This window comes from Somniosus microcephalus, chromosome 26 (assembly GCF_052327205.1).
Source record: "Somniosus microcephalus isolate GS21.2 chromosome 26, FLI_Smic_1.0, whole genome shotgun sequence".
Taxonomy (NCBI): domain Eukaryota; kingdom Metazoa; phylum Chordata; class Chondrichthyes; order Squaliformes; family Somniosidae; genus Somniosus; species Somniosus microcephalus.
In genome coordinates this window covers 7,232,282-7,251,638 of record NC_141012.1, presented here as the reverse complement: position 1 = coordinate 7,251,638, position 19,357 = coordinate 7,232,282, and the positions used below count along the sequence as shown (strand labels likewise).

At 47.2% G+C, this 19,357-nt stretch overlaps 1 protein-coding gene across 3 annotated transcripts in view; it reads right to left on the bottom strand.

The window, feature by feature from the left end:
• Window positions 1-375: 375 nt before the first annotated feature.
• nlrx1 (NLR family member X1) overlaps window positions 376-19,357 on the bottom strand; it is a 50,515-nt gene continuing 31,533 nt past the window's right edge. For all 3 annotated transcript variants that reach the window (XM_085967733.1, XM_085967732.1, XM_085967735.1), the window contains exons 3-8: window positions 16,914-16,998; window positions 15,587-15,678; window positions 12,248-14,258; window positions 6,560-6,646; window positions 4,671-4,922; window positions 376-1,333 (exon numbers count right to left, since the gene is read on the bottom strand). In XM_085967733.1, coding sequence (XP_085823859.1) covers window positions 1,021-1,333; window positions 4,671-4,922; window positions 6,560-6,646; window positions 12,248-14,258; window positions 15,587-15,678; window positions 16,914-16,998 — 2,840 coding nt within the window. In that variant the 3' untranslated portion in view covers window positions 376-1,020. The remainder of the gene's footprint in view (window positions 1,334-4,670; window positions 4,923-6,559; window positions 6,647-12,247; window positions 14,259-15,586; window positions 15,679-16,913; window positions 16,999-19,357) is intronic.

The following is a 19,357-nucleotide window of genomic DNA, read 5'->3' as shown; positions in this document are numbered from 1 at the left end:
GACCGGGAGATTGGTCGACAATACCCGAGCCCCCGATTCATGCTCTTCGCTTGTGCTGTCGAGGCTCCCGGCTGAGGGGGGGGGACCGCGCGGTTTGTGACTTTGCAAACCCGAAACGTCAACTCAAATTTCTCTCCACGGATGTTGCCTGACCTGCTGAGTTTTTCCAGCATTTTCTGTTGTTATTTCGGATTTCCAACATCCGCAGTATTTTGCTATTAAACACTCGGCTCCCTGAACCCTAGCGAGACGGGGGTTCAGGTTGCCAACTCTGGCTGGATGGAGCCCTGAAGGTTTCATCACATGACCCGCCCCGGTCAAACAGCACTTTTTTTCTCCATCTCCAATATTTTTATGACTAATAAACAAAAAGTGTTGAAAGAAAAAAGAAAAAACACAATTTATTTTTAATGTCCCTGTGATTTTCTCCCAGCCGTGTGCAGGAGATTCCTCTTCAATTGCTGGAGACTCCAGGGCAATCCTGGAGAGTTGGCAACCTGATAGGGTGGGTGGGTGTGAGCGGGGGTGAGATTCTCAGCTTTGTGTTGCGAATCGGTTTTAGAAACCGCCTGGATTCTCCTTTCCATCGATAGAGGGGCAGGTGGAATTCAGCGTCAGTTATAGACCCGGACGCCCAGCTGAAAATCTACCCCCAGATCTTGCACTGGTTCAGTCTGTTACGTGAGGTTTTATTACACTGTGGGTTCGGGTATCGGGAGGCGAGGGTACACAACCAGTGGCTGTCCTGTGACTCCGAAACCCTCCCCCCCCCACCCCACTCTGTGCACGAGTGGAGGGCAGGTCAGAACATTGGATGCAGCCACTGAAGAGAGCAGCCAAGAATTCAGACCCTAAACCTTAGAAGGCAAGAACTGTGCTTCCCCCTAAAGCCAGGTAACGCCAGCACCACATAGCGTGGCAGACAGCACGTCATATGTGGAATGGCATCAAAAAAAAGCAACCAGTGCAAACCCGTCTCCTTCCAATCCCACGGGGTGAAAAAGCCAGCCAAAGCCCACGCTACTGCTTTTCCTGCTGAATCTGTTTCAACAAGTTCTCAACCCGATTTTGCACCTGCAGCAGTTTCAGTTTTTTCCAGGGGTTTGCCGTCTGCCGCCGGCTGAAGTGCAGCTCACGCTGGAAGAGGGCCAGGTAGTCCGCGACACTTTCCCTGTTCGCCACGTTTCGCGCGATGTTCTTCAGGATCAGCATCCAGTAGACGGAGAGATTCGACCCTTCCGTGATAGAAACCAGAACCTTCACTCCGTCCTGCTCCTGTGTCAGCATGTGCAGCTTCTGCTTCCCGCCGTCACTGACCTCATTTAAATACAGGCTGGGGAAAAAAAACCACAGCGCACAAACATTATTCAGTGCAACAATCGATATTTACTCAAAATATTATTGTGTATGTACCTTTAAGAGAAGAACTGATTTTATACTGCAGTACCAGCAGTGACCACACCTGTATAAAAAGCCCTAGCAGGCTTCTGTACTTCAGTCTGACGTTTACCCTCTGTTCAGTAAATACCTGTTTTATTGTTCTCCTGCAGTCCGTGTATTATTGATACTCGGACACTACAAATATCTGCTACAACAACAACTTGTGCATATATAACATCTTTAATGTAGTAAAACGTCACAAGGCGATTCACAGGAGCGTTATTGGACAAAATTTGACACCAAGCTACAGAAGGAGAAATTAGGGCAGATGCGATAGGTTTTAGGGAGCATCTTAAAAGGAGGGGAGAGAGGCGGAGAGGTTCAGGGAGAGAATTACAGAGCTTGGGGCCTCGTCAGCTGAAGGCACAGCCGCCAATGGTGGAGAATTAAAATCGGGGATGCTCAAGAGGCCAGAATTGGAGGAGCGCCGAGATCTCGGGGGGGGGGGGGGGGTTGTGGGGCTGGAGGAGGTTACAGAGATAGGGAAGGGGCAAGGCCATGGAGATATTTGAAAACAAGGATTTAAAATCGAGTCGTTGGTTAACCGGGAGCCAATGTAGGTCAGCGAGCACAGGGGGTGATGGGTGAATGGGACTTGATGCGAGTTAGGACACGGGCAGCAGTCACTCTCTAACAACCCTAATCCTAACCCTAACCCTCTAATACCTGTTGTTCTGTAACTGGTAATAACTAGGTGTGGGACACAAGACCAAACAAGACATGCACTGATGCAGTAAACCCACGGACAAAGAACCTTTAATTCAGAAGCAGAGGACCATTGCTTGATGTGGGCATAAAGAATGCAAACCGAGATTTTAACACCACACCTGTCAATTAAAGGATTGTCTTGCAACTTTTAGGATTGTGAAGACACATCTGTCAATTTTTTGCGAAACCAGTTTTAAAAGAACAAACAAAGAAAGTTTTGCATTTATATAGCACCTTTCACCACCTCAGGAAGTCTCAAAGCGCTTTACAACCAATGAAGTACTTTTTGAGGTGTAGTCACTGTTGTAATGTGGGAAACGCGGCAGTCAATTTGCGCCCAGCAAGCTCCCACAAACAGCAATGTGATAATGACCAGATAATGTGTTTTAGTTGAGGGATAAATATTAGCCAGGATATCGGGAGAACTCCCCTGCTCTTCTTCAAAATAGCGCCGTGGGATCTTTTACATCCACCTGAGAGAGCAGATAGGGCCTCGGTTTAACTTCTCGTCCGAAAGACGACACCTCCGACAGTGCGGCGCTCCCTCAGTACTGCCCCTCCGACAGTGCAGCACTCCCTCAGCACTGCCCCTCCGACAGTACAGCACTCCCTCAGTACTGCCCCTCCGACAGTGCGGCACTCCCTCAGTCCTGCCCCTCCGACAGTGCAGCACGCCCTCAGTACTGACCCTCCGACAGTGCAGCACTCCCTCAGTACTGCCCCTCTGACAGTGCGGTGCTCCCTCTGTACTGCACTGGAAGCCTGGATTATGCGCTCAGGGTCTGTAGTGATGTTTGAACCCACAACCTTCTGACTCAGGGGTGAGAGTGCTGCCCACTGAGCCAAGCTGACACCTAGGCTGGCAAATTACTCGCCGTCAATAGTGGTTAGCACTGTTGCCTCACAGCGCCAGGGACCCGGGATCGAATCCGGCCTCGGGTGACTGTCTGTGTGGAGTTTGCACATTCTCCCCGTGTTTGCGTGGGTTTCCTCCGGGTGCTCCGGTTTCCTCCCACAGTCCAAAGATGTGCGGGTTAGGTTGATTGGCTATGATAAATTGATCCTTAGTGTTAGGGGGATTAAATACGTGGGGTTACGGGGATAGGGAGGGATATGTGTTGGTGTAGGGGTTACGGGGATCGGGTGGGATATGTGTCGGTGCAGGCTCGATGGGCCGAAATGGCCTCTATCTGCACTGTGGGGTTTCTGTGATTTCTGTGAATAAGCCATAATTGGTGAGTTTACTAATGATACTATTACTAGTGATACTATTATTAGTGATGAAGTTAAGGTCAAGGTAGGAGGTGCAGGAAGAGAGAGATCGGGGAGTGTACGTACACAAACCTTTGAAGGTGGCAGGACAAGCTGAGAAGGATGTTAAAAAGACATACGGGATCCTTGGCTTTATTATTAGAGGTCGAGAGTACAAAAGCAGGGAGGTTATGCTAAACCTTTATAAATCATTGGGTAGGCCACAGCTGGAGTACTGCGTTCAATTCTGGGCACTGCACTTTAGGAAGGATGTCGCGGCCTTGGAGAGGGTGCGGAGGAGATTTACTAGAATGGTACCAGGGATGAGGGACTTCAGTTATGTGGATAGGCTGGAGAAGCTGGGGTTGTTCTCCTTAGAGCAGAGAAGGTTAAGATATTTGATAGGGGTGTTCAAAATCATCAATGGTTTTGATAGAGTAAATAAAGTGAAACTGTTTCCAGTGGCTGAAGGGTCAGTAACCAGAGGGCACAGATTGAAGGTGATTGGCAAAAGAACCAGAGGGGAGATGAGGGAAAAAATGGTTTTAATGCAGCGAGTTGTTGTGATCTGGACTGCGCTGCCTGAAAGGGCGGTGGGAGCAGATTCAATAGTAACTTTCAAAAGGGAATTGGATAAATACTTGAAGGGAAAAAAATGACAGGACTATGGGGAAAGAGCAGGGTGGGGGGGGGGGGGGGGCGGGGAGTGGGGCTCATTGGATCGCTCTACCAAAGAGCCGGCACAGACACGATGGACCGAATGGCCTCCTTCTGTGCTGTAGATTGAGTCTATATTCTCTGGAGTTTAGAATAATGAGAGGTGATCTCATTGAAACATATAACATTTTTTAGAGGGGGATTGACAGGGTAGATGCAGCGAGGATGTTTCCCCTGGCCGGAGAGTCTAGAACAAGGGGTCACAGTCTCAGGATAAGGGGTCAGCCATTTAGGACTGAGAGGAGGAGAAATTTCTTCACTCAGAGGGTGGTGAATCTTTGGAATTCTCTACCCCAGAGGGCTGTGGAGGCTCAGTCGTTGAGTATATTCAAGACCGAGATCGATAGATTTTTTAATATTAAGGGAATCAAGGGATATGGGGCTCGGGCGGGAAAGTGGAGTTGAGGTCGATTGATCAGCCATGATCGTATTGAATGGCAGAGCAGGCTCGAGGGGCCGTATGGCCAACTCCTGCTCCTGATTCTGATGTTGTTATGTATCATGCTATGATTCTATGAAGGTGGATCCTATCCCAGAACATTGGTGCTACTCACTGGCATTTTTCCAATGTTGGATGCTTCTTAACCATCTCCACAAGGGCCATGGCAGCGTCCTCAGTGATGCGATTACTGGCGAGGTTGATGTCTTTCAGGTGAGCGTTATCCCTGATGTACGGTGTAAGCATCCTCACACCATTGTCTCCAAGGGACGTGTTAAGCAGCGACAACTGGGAAACGGATCGGTTGTGAGCGATGGCGGGTCCGATATGGTTAACCGCAGCCTCTGACAAAGCGTTGTCACAAAGCCTGAAAATAAAGCATCAAAAATTGCGAGTTTATCACACTGCAAAACGATTTGGGAGGAGCGCGAGACGCTGTGGATTGCGACTGGTCAGGGTGAAGAAGGGTAATGGTCTCAATGAGGAAAAGCGAGACTTTCCGCTTTCTTCCTGTACTCGGCCCCTCTTCGTGTGTGATCCTAGACAATGAAGGTTGGACCACTATTTGATTGTGGAGGGCATCGCAGTCAAGCCCGATGCCGACCTCGCACGTGCGGGTACATTTTTTGGATGCGTGCTCCCCATGTGGAGCCTCACCCACCAGGAACACGTGTCTAAAAACTACAGGCACGCTCCCCACCATTTTCCCCATACGTCCATGGTTTCCCAACATGTGTTCCCGGAGGTTGAGACTCGGTACCGGGGGTGGGGGGGGGGGGCATACTCGTAAAATAGATCCTGGGATTCCCAGCGGGTGTCACTGGACTGTGATCAGGAGTGGGAAATTTAGCCGATTTCACTAGTTACTTGTCGTGACGCTCGTCATACCAACACACGAAACTGGCGGGCAGGAAAAGGCCAGCAGGTCCATCAAACCCTCCCCATATTCATGATGGCCCGAGCATCATGACTAAACATTCCTTCCCTCCCTCCCTCTTCCCCTCTCCCACTTCACAGCCATGTAATCTCGCGGACAAGGAAAAAAAAAAAACGAAGTAAAAAACTGAGGGTCAATAAGGGGAAAAAATACTTTGGAGAATTCCTCTCCGACCCCCTCAGGCGATCGAAGCCAGGCCAGGAGATCACACGGACCAATCTTATTTTGGACTCTAGAGGAATCGAGGGATATGGGGATCGGGCGGGAAAGTGGAGTTAAGGTCGAAGATCAGCCGTGATCTTATTGAATGGCGGAGCAGGTTCGAGGGGCTGAATGGCCGACTCCTGCTCCTATTTATTATGTTCACTATAAACTAATAATAATAAATAACTTATCAGCTAACTCAGCACAGCCCAGGGACTCAGGCTGTGATTTTCATATTTTGACCACGGTCCATCAGTCCGACTTGAGGCCTTAAAGGGAAAAGAACCTAGAAATTCAAAACAGCGCCATCATTCTGTTTATTTTATTCATTCTCAGAAAGTAGGCGTCGCTGGCAAGGCCAGCATTTATTGCCCATCCCTAATTGCCCTTGAGAAGGTGGTGGTGAGCCGCCTTCTTGAACCACTGCAGTCCGTGTGGTGAAGGTACTCCCACAGTGCTGTTAGGGAGGGAGTTCCAGGATTTTGACCCAGTGACGATGAAGGATCGGCCGATATATTTCCAGTCAGGATGGTGTGTCACTTGGAGGGGAACTTGGAGGGGGTGGTGTTCCCATGCACCTGCTGCCCTTGTCCTTCTAGGTGGAAGAGGTCGCGGGTTTGGGAGGTGCTGCCGAAGAAGCCTTGGCGAGTTGCTGCAGTGCATCTTGTAGATGGTACACACTGCAGCCACGGTGCGCCGGTGGTGGAGGGAGTGAATGTTTAAGACGGTGAATGGGTGCCAATCAAGCGGATCACAAAACATTGGAAACTTTTCAGTTTTGGCAATAGCTGTTTTTAAAAAAAAACTCGCATCACAGAAGGCAAACAGGTGAGGTTTGTTTTTAAACTAAGACTTTGCCTTACCACAAGTTCTCAACTGCACAATTAGGATCCAGTAACAGATTGCTAATCTCTTGCCAGGCACCAAGTCCGAGATTGTTAAACTGTAAACTGCAAGAAAAAAAAGAGAACAGAAATTTTTAATTCCATTTCAAACGTGGAATCTCAAACCCAAGAAAATTGGCACCAGCGTGGCACTTTCAATCGGTGCAACCAATGGGTGAAAACTACCCAGAGTGGGGGAGGTGTCACAGTCCATCAATTTGCCTTTTTTCCTTTCCAATTTCCTCCTCCTCTCTCCTAAATGTGTTGACTCTTGCTGGGTCCACAGGGTCCACACCCACCCTCTATCCCACACCCACTGAGAGTCAGTGTTGGTCAATGAGTTGGTCGAGGAGGCTGACACAGGCAAACCGATACCGGGCCTGCCCACGGGGGCCTCCCAGCAACACGCAGCTCTGCCTTGGGACATGAATGCAACAGAAAAGCGACATCGAGTCTCCAGCACAGGAACAGGCCATTCGGCCCAATGCCAGCCTTTATACTCCACACGAGCCTTCTCCCGCCCTATCAGGATATCCTTCTATTCCTTTCTTCCTCATTGGCTCATCTAACTTCCTCTTAAAATGCTATCGTAGACCAAGGGGGAAAAAACAGCATCTCATGACCAGCCTGGAACCATCCCGACGCATTTTAATATGGGAAATGGATGCACTCCCATTAGATAGCCTAGCACCAGAGCAGCACTGACAAGTGATTGTTTAATCAGCTCCTTTTAATTCCTTCTCCTCTTATGTTAGACGACTTGTTTTTCTATACCGCCTTTGCATGTCACTGAAGCATCTTAAAGTGCCAAGCTGTTCGCTCCCTCACTCCCGAATCAGAAGGTTGTGGGTGGGTTCAAGTTTCACTCCAGAGACTTGAGCATAAAATCTAGGCCAACACTTCCAGTGCAGTACTGAAGGAGCGTCGCACTGTCGGAGGGGCAGTACTGAGGGAGCGCCGCACTGTCGGAGGGGCAGTACTGAGGGAGCGCCGCACTGTCGGAGGGGCAGTACTGAGGGAGCGCCGCACCGTCGGAGGTGCCGTCTTTCGGATGAGATGTTAAACCGAGGCCCCGTCTGCTCTCTCAGGTGGATGTAAAAGATCCCATGGAACTATTATGAAGAAGAGCAGGGGGAATTATCCTCGGTGTCCTGGGGCCAATATTGATCATTCAACCAATAAAATGGACATGATCACATTGCTGTTTGTGGGAGCTTGCTGTGCGCAAATGTGCTGCCACGTTTCCTACATTACAACAGTGACTGCACTTCAAAAAGTACTTAATTGGCTATAAAGTGCTTTGGGACGTCCTCAGGCTGTGAACGGTGCTGTAGAAATGGGAGTTCTTTCTTTCTGTTTAACACCTGTCCCCGTCTACAGCAAGCTGGCCGAGGTCAGGAGGTGGGGAGATCATAGGCACCGACCCAAATCAATGCTCAGTGCAAATCATAATCACACCAACATGTTGCGTCACTGTAAGAATATCGCCATGTTTTTACATTGCTTTTGTTTCGAACAGAACAAAACTATAATCTGGAAAAGATTTGTTCAAATCATGTTCTGGAAAAAGCCAGTCTTTTCTCTGCCAAGTTCTCAAAAGCCCCTCTCAATATTGCTGATAAGAAAAGCTTTTGAAAGGCATGCTTTTATCACAGCAGGGCGTGCCATGAGTGCGTACATCAGAGGATGGTTTACAAAAGGTCATGGTTTAGCGGGGTGGAGGGGGAAATAAATAGGGAGCAACAGTCTGGTGTGAAAAGGTTATGAGGCTTCTCATCTCCAATTGGTTACCTATTTGAAACAAATGGGTCGTTGTGAATCATGAGGTAAAGGTTGCATTGGGGAGGCGGAGAACAATAAACTGAGAGGCTATAAGACAGATGACGTGTTTTACTTAGTTAGAAAGAAGAAAGCTACATTCAACACCCTGGGGTGTGAACAGCCTTGGAGAAGCCATCTTCACGATTTCTTATTAAATCTGCACACAGTAAGTTTTGGTCGCTAACGTGGGCTCTTCTTGGTGAGGGTGTTTAAGATTCAAGTTTTGTTGATAACAAACAAAGTGAATTATCAAACATATTACTGTCTCGAGCTGTACGAAGCTACTTAAAGGATGAGGGAGGGATTATCCAACAGCCACCACCTCTAGCTTTCATAGATTTGGCGATTGCAGCCCCAGCTCGACAAAGTGGTGGATGACTGGCTTGACCCTCCCCTCCGCCAGGCCAACATCTCAAATGCACCCCAGTAAAGACGGAACAATGAGAAAGACAAAGGGAGTCATCTCTCGCTAGCAGGTGTGTATCTCCTCATGAGTTACCGAAGAACTGCACTGGATATGGTCGCTGAGTATGTTTCGCTGTCCCTGTGGACACAATGTAACTGAACCGACCAGGGGGCAAGCAACCTTAGATCTGGTCCTGTGTAATGAGACAGGATTAATTAAAAATGTCCTAGTAAAGGATCCCCTTGGAATGAGTGACCATAACATGGTTGAATTCCATATTCAATTAGAGGGTGAGAAGGTTGGATCTCAAACAAGCGTGCTAAGCTTGAATAAAGGAGACTATGAAGGTTTGAGAGCGGAATTGAGTGGAGTGGATTGGGAAAATAGATTAAAGGGTAAGACGATACATGATCAGTGGTGTACATTTAAGGAGTTATTTTACAACTTCCAAAAAAAATATATTCCACTGAGAAGAAAAGGGTGTAAAAGAAAAGACAGCCATCCGTGGCTAAGTAAAGAAATTAAGGATAGTATTCGAATAAAAACAAGGGCATATAAGGTAGCCAAATCTAGTGGGAGGATGGAGGGTTGGGAAAACTTTAAAAGACAGCAAAAAATAACAAAAAGATTGATTCAGAAAGGGAAGATAGATTATGAAAGTAAATTAGCAAAAAATATAAAAAGATAGTAAGAGTTTTTATAGTTATATAAAAAGAAAAAGGGTGGCTAAAGTAAATGTTGGTCCCTTAGAGGATGAGACCGGGAAATTAATGGTGGGAAATATGGAGATGGCAAAAACACTGAATGAATATTTTATCAGTCTTTACAGTAGAAGACACTAAGAATATCCCAACACCGGACAAACAGGGGGCTAAAGGGGGGGGGAGGAGCTAAACACGATCAAAATCACTAAGGAAGTGGTACTCGGTAAAATAATGGGACTCAAGGCGGATAAATCACCTGGACCTGATGGCTTACATCCTAGGGTCTTCAGGGAAGTGGCAGTAGGGATTGTGGATGCATTGGTAATAATTTTCCAAAACTCCCTGGACTCGGCAAAGGTCCCGGCAGACTGGAAAACTGCTAATGTAACACCCTTATTTAAAAAGGGCAGTAGACAGAAGGCTGGAAACTATAGACCGGTTAGCCTAACATCTGTGGTAGGTAAAATTTTGGAGTCCATTATTAAGGAGACAGTAACAGGACATTTGGATAATCATAATTTAATAGGACAAAGTCAGCATGGTTTTATGAAGGGGAAGTCATGTTTGACAAATTTGCTGGAGTTCTTTGAGGAAGTAACATATAGGGTGGATAAAGGGGAACCAGTGGACGTAGTGTATTTAGACTTCCAAAAGGCATTTGACAAGGTGCCACACAAAAGATTATTGCTTAAGATAAAAAAATCATGGGATTGGGGGTAATATTCTGGCATGGATAGAGGATTGGCTATCTAACAGAAGGCAGAGAGTTGGGATAAATGGTTCATTCTCAGACTGGCAATCAGTAACAAGTGGTACGATAGCAAAATACTGCAGATGTTGGAAATCCGAAATAACAACAGAAAATGCTGGAAAAACTCAGCAGGTCAGGCAACATCCGTGGAGAGAAATTTGAGTTGACGTTTCGGGTCGGACCCTTCTTCAAAACTGGAAAGAAAAGAAACTAGATCGAAGGCAGGGCTGCGATCGGACAAAAGAATAAAAGAAACAAAAGAAGAAGTAAAAGAGATTAGAAGCTAGACGAGATGGTAATAGGCTGGGATTAGGTGTAAAGTGTACTGGCAGGGCAAAAGATAGCTGCCAGGTGTGAGAGGGAAAGGAAAGGGGGGGTGGGGGAAAGGAGTGGAACAATTACAAGAAAAAATGAAATGGGGGCCGAGCTTATGATCTGAAATTGTTGAACTCGATATTGAGTCCAGAAGGCTGCAGAGTGCCTAATCGGAAGATGAGGTGCTGTTCCTCGAGTTTACGTTGAGCTTCCCTGCCAGTACACTTTACACCTAATCCCAGCCTATTACCATCTCGTCTAGCTTCTAATCTCTTTTACTTCTTTTGTTTCTTTTATTCTTTTGTCCGATCGCAGCCCTGCCTTCGATCTAGTTTCTTTTCTTTCCAGTTTTGAAGAAGGGTCCGACCTGAAACGTCAACTCAAATTTCTCTCCACGGATGTTGCCTGACCTGCTGAGTTTTTCCAGCATTTTCTGTTGTTATTTCAGTAACAAGTGGTGTTCCGCAGGGGTCAGTGCTGGGTCCCCAACTCTTTACAATCTATATTAACGATTTGGAGGAGGGGACCGAGTGTAACATATCAAAGTTTGCAGATGATACGAAGATGGGGGGGACATAAAAAACCTTCAAGGGGACATAGACAGGCTAAGTAAGTGGGCAGAGATTTGGCAGATGGAATACAATACTGGAAAGTGTGAGGTTATGCACTTTGGCAGGAAAAATCGTAGAGCAAGTTATTATCTTAATGGCAAGAAACTGGAAAGTACTGATGTACAAAGGGATCTGGGGGTCCTGGTGCACGAAACTCAAAAGGTTAGTATGCAGGTGCAGCAAGTGATTAAGAAGGCCAATGGAATGTTGGCTTTCATTGCTAGGGGGATAGAATATAAAAATAGGGAGGTATTGCTTCAGTTGTACAAGGTATTGGTGAGACCGCACCTGGAATACTGCGTACAGTTTTGGTGTCCATACTTAAGAAAGGACATACTTGCTCTTGAGTCAGTACAAAGAAGGTTCACTCGGTTAATCCCGGGGATGGACATATGAGGAGAGGTTGAGTAGATTGGGACTCTACTCATTGGAGTTCAGAAGAATGAGAGGCGATCTTATTGAAACATATAAGATTGTGAAGGGGTTGGATCGGGTGGATGCGGGGAGGATGTTCCCGATGATGGGTGAAACTAGAACTAGGGGGCATAATCTTAGAATAAGGGGCTGCTCTTTCAAAACTAAGATGAGGAGGAACTACTTCACTCACAGGGTGGTAGGTCCATGGAATATGCTGCCCCAAAAAGCTGTAGAAGCTACATCATTACATAAATTTAAAACAGAAATAGACAGTTTCCTAGAAGTAAAGGGAATTAAGGGTTACGGGGAGCGGGCAGGAATTTGGACATGAGTCTAGGTTCGGATCGGACATGGCCCTGTGGGTAGCGGAGCAGGCCCAGGGGACGTGTAGCCCGATCCTGCTCCTATTTCGTGTGTCTAATTCTGTTAGATTCAGGAGATGGTTCTGTGATAGTAGATTGGCGGTTAGGATCAGATCAGCCATGATCATATTGAATGGCGGAGCAGGCTCGAGGGGCCGATTGGCCTACTCCTGCTCCTATTTCTTATGTTCTTATGTAAGCCCAAGAAGAACAAGAGCGGTTTAGGGGGGGGCGGGGAAGAGAAAGACAGGAAGGAAAAACAAAAAATTGGAAAACTCACTTTAAATCTTTGCATCTGAGTAGAACTGGTCGGAGGATTTTCAAGCAGTCTTCATTCAAGTTGCACAAACTGAAGTTCATCTCCTCAATTGAGTGGCTGGATGTGTTTATTACTGAAGCAATCACAAAGCACTTCAAAGAGGTCATCTTAACTTGGGACAAATTCAAGCTTTTGAAGGACTTGCTGATCTCCCCTACAAAGGCATCATTCTGCAACTCGTACAGGAAGAACAGAAAGTCCATGAGCTCGGACGGAGGCAACTGCTTCTTAATCACGCTGTTGAGATGCTTCTTCAAATTGTTCGCTATTTCACGCACCGTTATGTTCTTAATCGTGCAGCCAAGCTGATCTAGGTGGTGGCGGTTCTTCTGGGCCAGCAAACCGGCCATGAAAGTTGGGAAGAGCTCGAAGCACTGAGTGTCTATTCTTCCACCGATCGCTGTGCTGTTACCGTTCATCTCTTCACCAAGAATGCTGGCATTTATCTGCTCCAATACGTCGCTGTTGACCTCATCTTCCTGTTTGAACATTTCAAAGACCATGGTGTTGGCGATGCCCTTCTTGCTTTTCCCGCTGAACTTTCTGAAGAGCCGTGGGAAAATATTTATGAGCCTCACAAATGTCAGAATTCTGAATGGCAGCAGTTTCGACACAATGGACAGAATGGCAGTCAGGTCTTCATTCGCTCTTCCGATGGTCTCCGACACTGCACTTCCAACTAGCTCCAAGACACTTTTCTTCTCGCCCAAGACAACGTACAGGGCAGCCAAGTACTCTTGCATTGCGGGTATGGTGAACCGGAGAAGAGGCTCGGAGCTGTGTTGGGCAGTGGGAGACATAAAAAACCCCAACGTGTCAACCTGAAATGCAGTCAACTGGTTCAACTCTTCCTCTGTTTTCGTGTCCAATCCAAAGCATTTCTGCAGGTCCTCTTCGCTGAAGAACATCTTCTTCTTTTCTATCCCCTCGTAGGCTACCTTGCCAACGGTTTTGGCAATGTACCGCATGATTGAGATGTTTTGCTGACTGCTGGCATCTAGGATTTGGCCACCAAAATTTAACCTGAGGAAGCTGGTGTAGAGGCCGGTCAGTGTCTGAATGGGCATGTTTGCAGTGGTGAAATGGAGGAAATGCAATGTTGCGCAGATGAGCCAGCAGTAAGATGGCAAGAAGCAGTCGGCCATGAGCTGGCTTTGTCTCTGCAAATTCTTGTAGAGCATCTTCATCAAATCCTCGTGGGGTTTTTCATCCCCGGACACGTCCAGCCGATTCCTGAAGTACAGGTACTGCTGCTCCACGTCGGTGAAGCCACAGATACGGGCATACCTGTCGACATATATGGTCGGGATTGACTCCAAGGCCGATGGTCGGGTGGTGACCAGGATGGTGGCATCTGGGAGCAGGTACTTTCGGAGCAGGTTGACCAACAAGGTGTTGGGCGGCAGGGGCTCGTTTGGATCGTTGCACAGCTCGGTCTTTGAGAGACGAAAGTCGAGCTTAACCTGCTCCAGGCCGGCGAAAACGAAGAGGACGTTCCCTTGTCTTCCCGACCCAATCTGAGGCACAATGGACTTGAGCTGGATATACTTTCGACTGATTAATTTATTCAGAGATATGGGTTGATTCTGCGAGGACAAATCTTCACAGGAGAACGGCAGGATTATATCGAACTGATTGAGCCGCCCATCACACCAGTCCAAGACGAGTTTCCTAACCACCGTGTTCTTCCCCATTCCCACCATCCCATACAAAACCACGTTCTTCATGGGGGACTCATCGGACTTACTTGTGAAGACTTTATCGACCTTTATGATCTGGGATTTTTTAGGTTCGATGTGACTGTAGACTCCCAATCTTGCGGTGAGTTCCCTGTTCTCTTCGGGAGAGCTGTCAGCGATCACTGGATCTACATGCCAATTTTCCATGGAGAATGACCCAAACTGTTTCTCCTCATTGGGCATATGACTGAACCAATCTCTCAGTCTCTTCTTGTGCTGTTCAATGGGATCTGCTACAACATAGAAGGAAACTGGTTCATAGGATTACAGAGGATATACGGCACAGAAACAGGCCATTTGGCCCAACCAGTCCATGCCGGCGTTTATGCTCCACTCGAGCCTCCTCCAGTCTTTCCTCATCTAACTCTCAGCGTAACCCTCTATTCCCTTCTCCCTCATATGCTATCTAACCGCCCCTTAAATACATCTATACCATTCGTCTCAACCACTCCCTGTGGTAGCGAGTTCCTCATTCTCACCACTCTCTGGGTAAAGAAGTTTCTTCTGAATTCCCTATTGGATTTCTTGGTGACTATCTTATATTGATGGCCTTTAGTTATGCTCTTCCCCACTCTCTCTGTATCTACTCTATCAAAACCTTTCATAATTTTAAAGACCTCTATTAGGTCACCCCTCAGTCTTTTTTCCAAGAGACAAGCGACCCAGCCTGTTCATCCTTTCCCGTTAGGTGTACCCTCGCATTTCGGGTTCGGTTACACTAACTTCACCATAGACAAAAATAAACCATGACACAATACATTTAGCAGAAGGATGGAGTAAAAAGAAAGAACTTGCATTTCTATAGCACCTTTCACGACCTCAGGACGCCCCAAAGCGCTGCACAGCCAATGAAGTACTTTTTGAAGTGCAGTCACTGTTGTAATGTGGGAAACGCAGCAGCCAATTTGCGCACAGCAAGCTCCCACAAACACCATGTGATAATGACCAGATAATCTGTTTTAGTGATGTTGCTTGAGGGGTCAATGTTGGTCAAGACACCACTAACTTCTCAAGTCTCTTCACAACTGTAACTCCTCGTCACTGGTAACATCCCAGTACACCTATGCTACCTTCCTAGAATGGATTCTCAAAATTGCACAGAATACTGTCAGTGCAGGTTAACTATGACCTCACCCCTCCCTATCTCTGTAACCTCCTCCAGCCCTCCGAGATGTCTGTGCTCCTCCAACTCTGGCCTCTTGTCCATCGCCCCCGCCTCCCCCCCCTTTCCATCGCTCCACCATTGGCGGCCGTGCCTTCAGCTGCCTGGGCCCTAAGCTTTGGAATTCCCTCCCTAAACCTCGCCACCTCTCTTTCCTCCTTTAAGATGCTCCTTAAAATCTATCTCATTGACCAAGCTTTTGGTCACCTGCCCTAATTTCTCTTTATGTGGCTCAGTGTCAAATTTTGTGTCTTAAAAATACTCCTGTGCAGCGCCTTGGGACGTTTTACTACGTTAAAGGCGCTATATAAATACAACTTGTTGTTGTTTGTGTTAGGTTCAATCCTTCCACACCAGCTGTACTAGAGAACAACTCCTATTTCCTGCGAGTAGTCCTACCTTGAGTAGAGCTGGTGCTCAGAGCCTTGCTCTGCTGGACCAGGCGCTGAGGATGCTGTAAGAATCCAGGCCTCCCAAAGCGATTCGGACTTCTAGAAGAGAAAGGAAATAAAAGATGAATTTTTCTTTAGCAGATGACACTGTTGATAAATAACTGCTCCATCACGAAACAGCACATAGGTTCTGAGTGGGGATTGACGTAATAAAACTCACTACACACTTGGTTTGAGTATAAAGCAAGGCTTTAATCAACTTGTTTCAAAACATGGAGGTCTAGTTGTACTTCACTAGTTCCTTGTCTTACAAAATGTCCCTCCCTGGGCAAGCTGGGCTCACGCCCGAGTATTTATACTCCTTGGACGGTGCCACCAGCTGGCCGTCCAGTGTTATTTCATGAGTCTTTCTTCATGGATCATAAGATTCATAGCAGGATTCTTCTGGAGATGTTTTAGATCATGCACAATAGCTCAACACAATGGTCCCCCAGAGAATGCCAGACAGTGCTGGGCTGGGCTGGGTGCTTTTGCCTAGCATGCGCCGCAGCTGCAGTGAAATTGTAACGGAGTTCTTTATAAATAGGCTTTAGATTTTATTATACTGAGCAGGCAGAGGGAATCTTAAGAGGGGTGGGAGGAGGCTCGTGTGGACCATAAACACTGGTAGGGACCAGTTGGGTCGAATGGCCTGTTTCTGGGCTGTAAATTCTATGTAATTAAGAAACATAAGAATTAGGAGCAGGAGTAGGCCATTTCGGCCTGTCGAGCCTGCTCTGCCAATCATTAAGCTCATCTAAGGATCTTCAACCTCAACTCCACTTTCCCGCCCTATCCCCATATTCCTTGATTCCCCTAGAGTCCAAAACTCTATCGATCTCTATCTTGAATATACTCAACGACTGAGCCTCCACAGCCCTCTGGGGTAGAGAATTCCAAAGATTCACCGCCCTCTGAGTGAAGAAATTTCTCATCTCAGTCCTAAATGGCCGACCCCTTATCCTGAGACTGTGACCCCTGGTTCTAGACTCTCCATCCAGGGGAAACAACCTCTCAGCATCTACCCTGTCAATCCCTCTCAGAATCTTATATGTTTCAATGAGATCCCCGCTCATTCTTCCAAACTCAATCTCTCCTCATAGGACAATCCTCTCGTCCCAGCAATCAATCTAGTTCCCTCGTAGCGAGTTACTGACCGCACTCTGCTGCGGGAGAGGCATCAAGTTTAACATCTGGGGGTTCAGCATTGTGCAATATGATGAATGTGTGCGACCCCCAAGCACCTGACATTAAACCCGTCGTCGTAACAGACTGTGCTCCACGTCAGTACTCACATGTTCCTGATCATCGCGACAACGATCCACATCGAGCTCGGGATGTGGCGACGGTGAAACCCGACCGAGCTGGTCGCACCTGCACCTGGAAGAAAAACCAAATGAAGTAAAAGGTTACCTTACTTCACCTGGGTATCAGAAACAGAGGAGTTTCAAAAAAATCGGAAGGTGAACTTAAAGTAAAGGCTGCTATGACAACATTGCAGGTAAGTTTTCAAAATGATTTCTGAGGGACCAGGAGATCGCGTTGAATGCTCCTTCTGCCCCCACAATAATCCTCTAGCTCCCTACCAGTCCTTCTGTGCTTCCTCACCCCAACCACCACCTTTGAAGTGAATACTTCCGGCTCTGCGGAGGCGCCACTGGATTCCCTGCACCCTCCGATTGGCCAGCTGCCTGCCAGCACTGATTGTTCCTCGATCACATTCAAATGAGGCCCGGTCTTGTATAGAATTACATCGAGTCTACGGCCCAGAAACAGGCCACTTGGTCCCACTGGTCTGTGCCGGTCTTTATGCTGCACATGGGTCTCCTCCTCCCGCCCCTCGTCATCTCACCCGATCAACATATTCCTTTCTCCCTCATGTGTTCATCCAGCTTCCTCTTAAATGTATCTCTACTATTCGCCTCAACCACTCCCTGTGGTAGCAAGTTCCACATTCTCACCACTCTCTGGGTAGAGATGTTTCTCCTGAACTCCCTATTGGATTTATTGGTGGCTATCTTATATTTATGACCTTAAACATGACTGGGGTCTCTCGCTAGTGCCATCGGCCGATGCGTGTGATAAATGAAACCAACCCCCACCTCGTTTGAAGAATGAAATGCCCAACGTACCGTAGCCTTTTCTCAGACCTCTTACACCAGGGATCAGTCTTGTGGCTCTTCTCTCCAGTGCTGAATGTGTCCCTTGTGTCCTGGTGACCAGAACTGGGCGCAGTACTGGTCTGTCCAAAGCGTGCTACTATTTTGTTATGACTTCTTGTGACTACATTCTACTGTGTTGGTTATTGTAGTTCAGCATTCAATGGTTTTACATTTTGTTTGCTGCTCTGCATGGGTTGGATAGGTTCAACATCAAGCCCACAACTCCTTGGATTCTCTCAACTTCATCTGTAGATGTTCCAGCAGCAACAAACATAGAAACATAGAAGATAGGAGCAGGAGTAGGCCATTCGGCCCCTCGAGCCTGCTCCGCCATTTAATGAGATCATGGCTGATCATCCAAATTCAGTACCCTGTCCCTGCTTTCTCCCCATATCCCTTGATCCCTTTAGCCTTAAGAAATATATCTAACTCCTTCTTGAATATATTTAATGAATTGGCCTCAACTGCCTTCTGTGGTAGAGAAATCCACAGGTTCACCACTCTCTGGGTGAAGAAATTCCTCCTCATCTCTGTCCTAAATGACTTACCCCTTATCTTTAGACTGTGACCCCTGGTTCTGGACTCCCCCGCCATTGGGAACATCCTTCCTGCATCTAGTCTGTCTAGTCCTGTTAGAATTTTATAAGTTTTAATGAGATCCCCTCTCATTCTTCTAAACTCCAGCGAATATAAGCTCAACTGTTAAATGCAGATTAAAGGTCGCCCCAATTCTGCCCTAACGCACTCCCTACTGGGCTAGTGCACAGTATTTACAGCACAGAAACAGGCCATTCGGCTCAACTGGTCCGTGCCGGTGTTTATGCTCCACACGAGCCCCCTCCCACCCCTCCACATCTCACCCTAGCAACATAGCCTTCTATTCCTTTCTCCCTGGTGTGTTTATCTCACTTCCCCTTAAATGCATCGATACTATTCACCTCAACCACTCCCTGTGGTAGCAAGTTCCACATTCTCACCACTCTCTGGGTAAAGAAGTTTCTTCTGAATTCCCTATTTGATTTATTAGTGGCTATCTTATATTTACGGCCCCTAGTTCTGGGTTCCCCCACAAGCAGAAACATTTTTTCTACGTCTACCCTATCGAAGCCCATGGAATGGTATGGAAATTCTTTCCTTATTCTTATGAAATCTTTCATTGGGAGCACCAACAGTGGTAACTGGGATGAATTCTGAGCAGTTTCTTTGCTGTCAGTTAATAACTGGATGAGACTTTCCAAAAACTTAGGAGCTTTACATCTGACAGAAAGCAGTGACTTTTATTTACCTTTTCTGGGCTATATTTGCCTCAGTGTCGCACAGGTGAAGGGACAGTGCCACCCAATGACTTGTACATGTACAGAACCTTTAACAGAGCAACACGTCCTCAAGGCAACGGGGGGGAACGGGTACTAATTAAGACTAGAGGAGTTCGGGGACGTGACCGAACGCATGGTCATAGAGCTGGGTTTTCCGGAAGTTTTTGAAGGTGGAGACACATAGTTGGAGGGGGTTAGAGATAGAATGCTGGAGTGCCATGAGGATGTGGTAACTGGAAGCACAGTAGGTCTGAGTCAGAG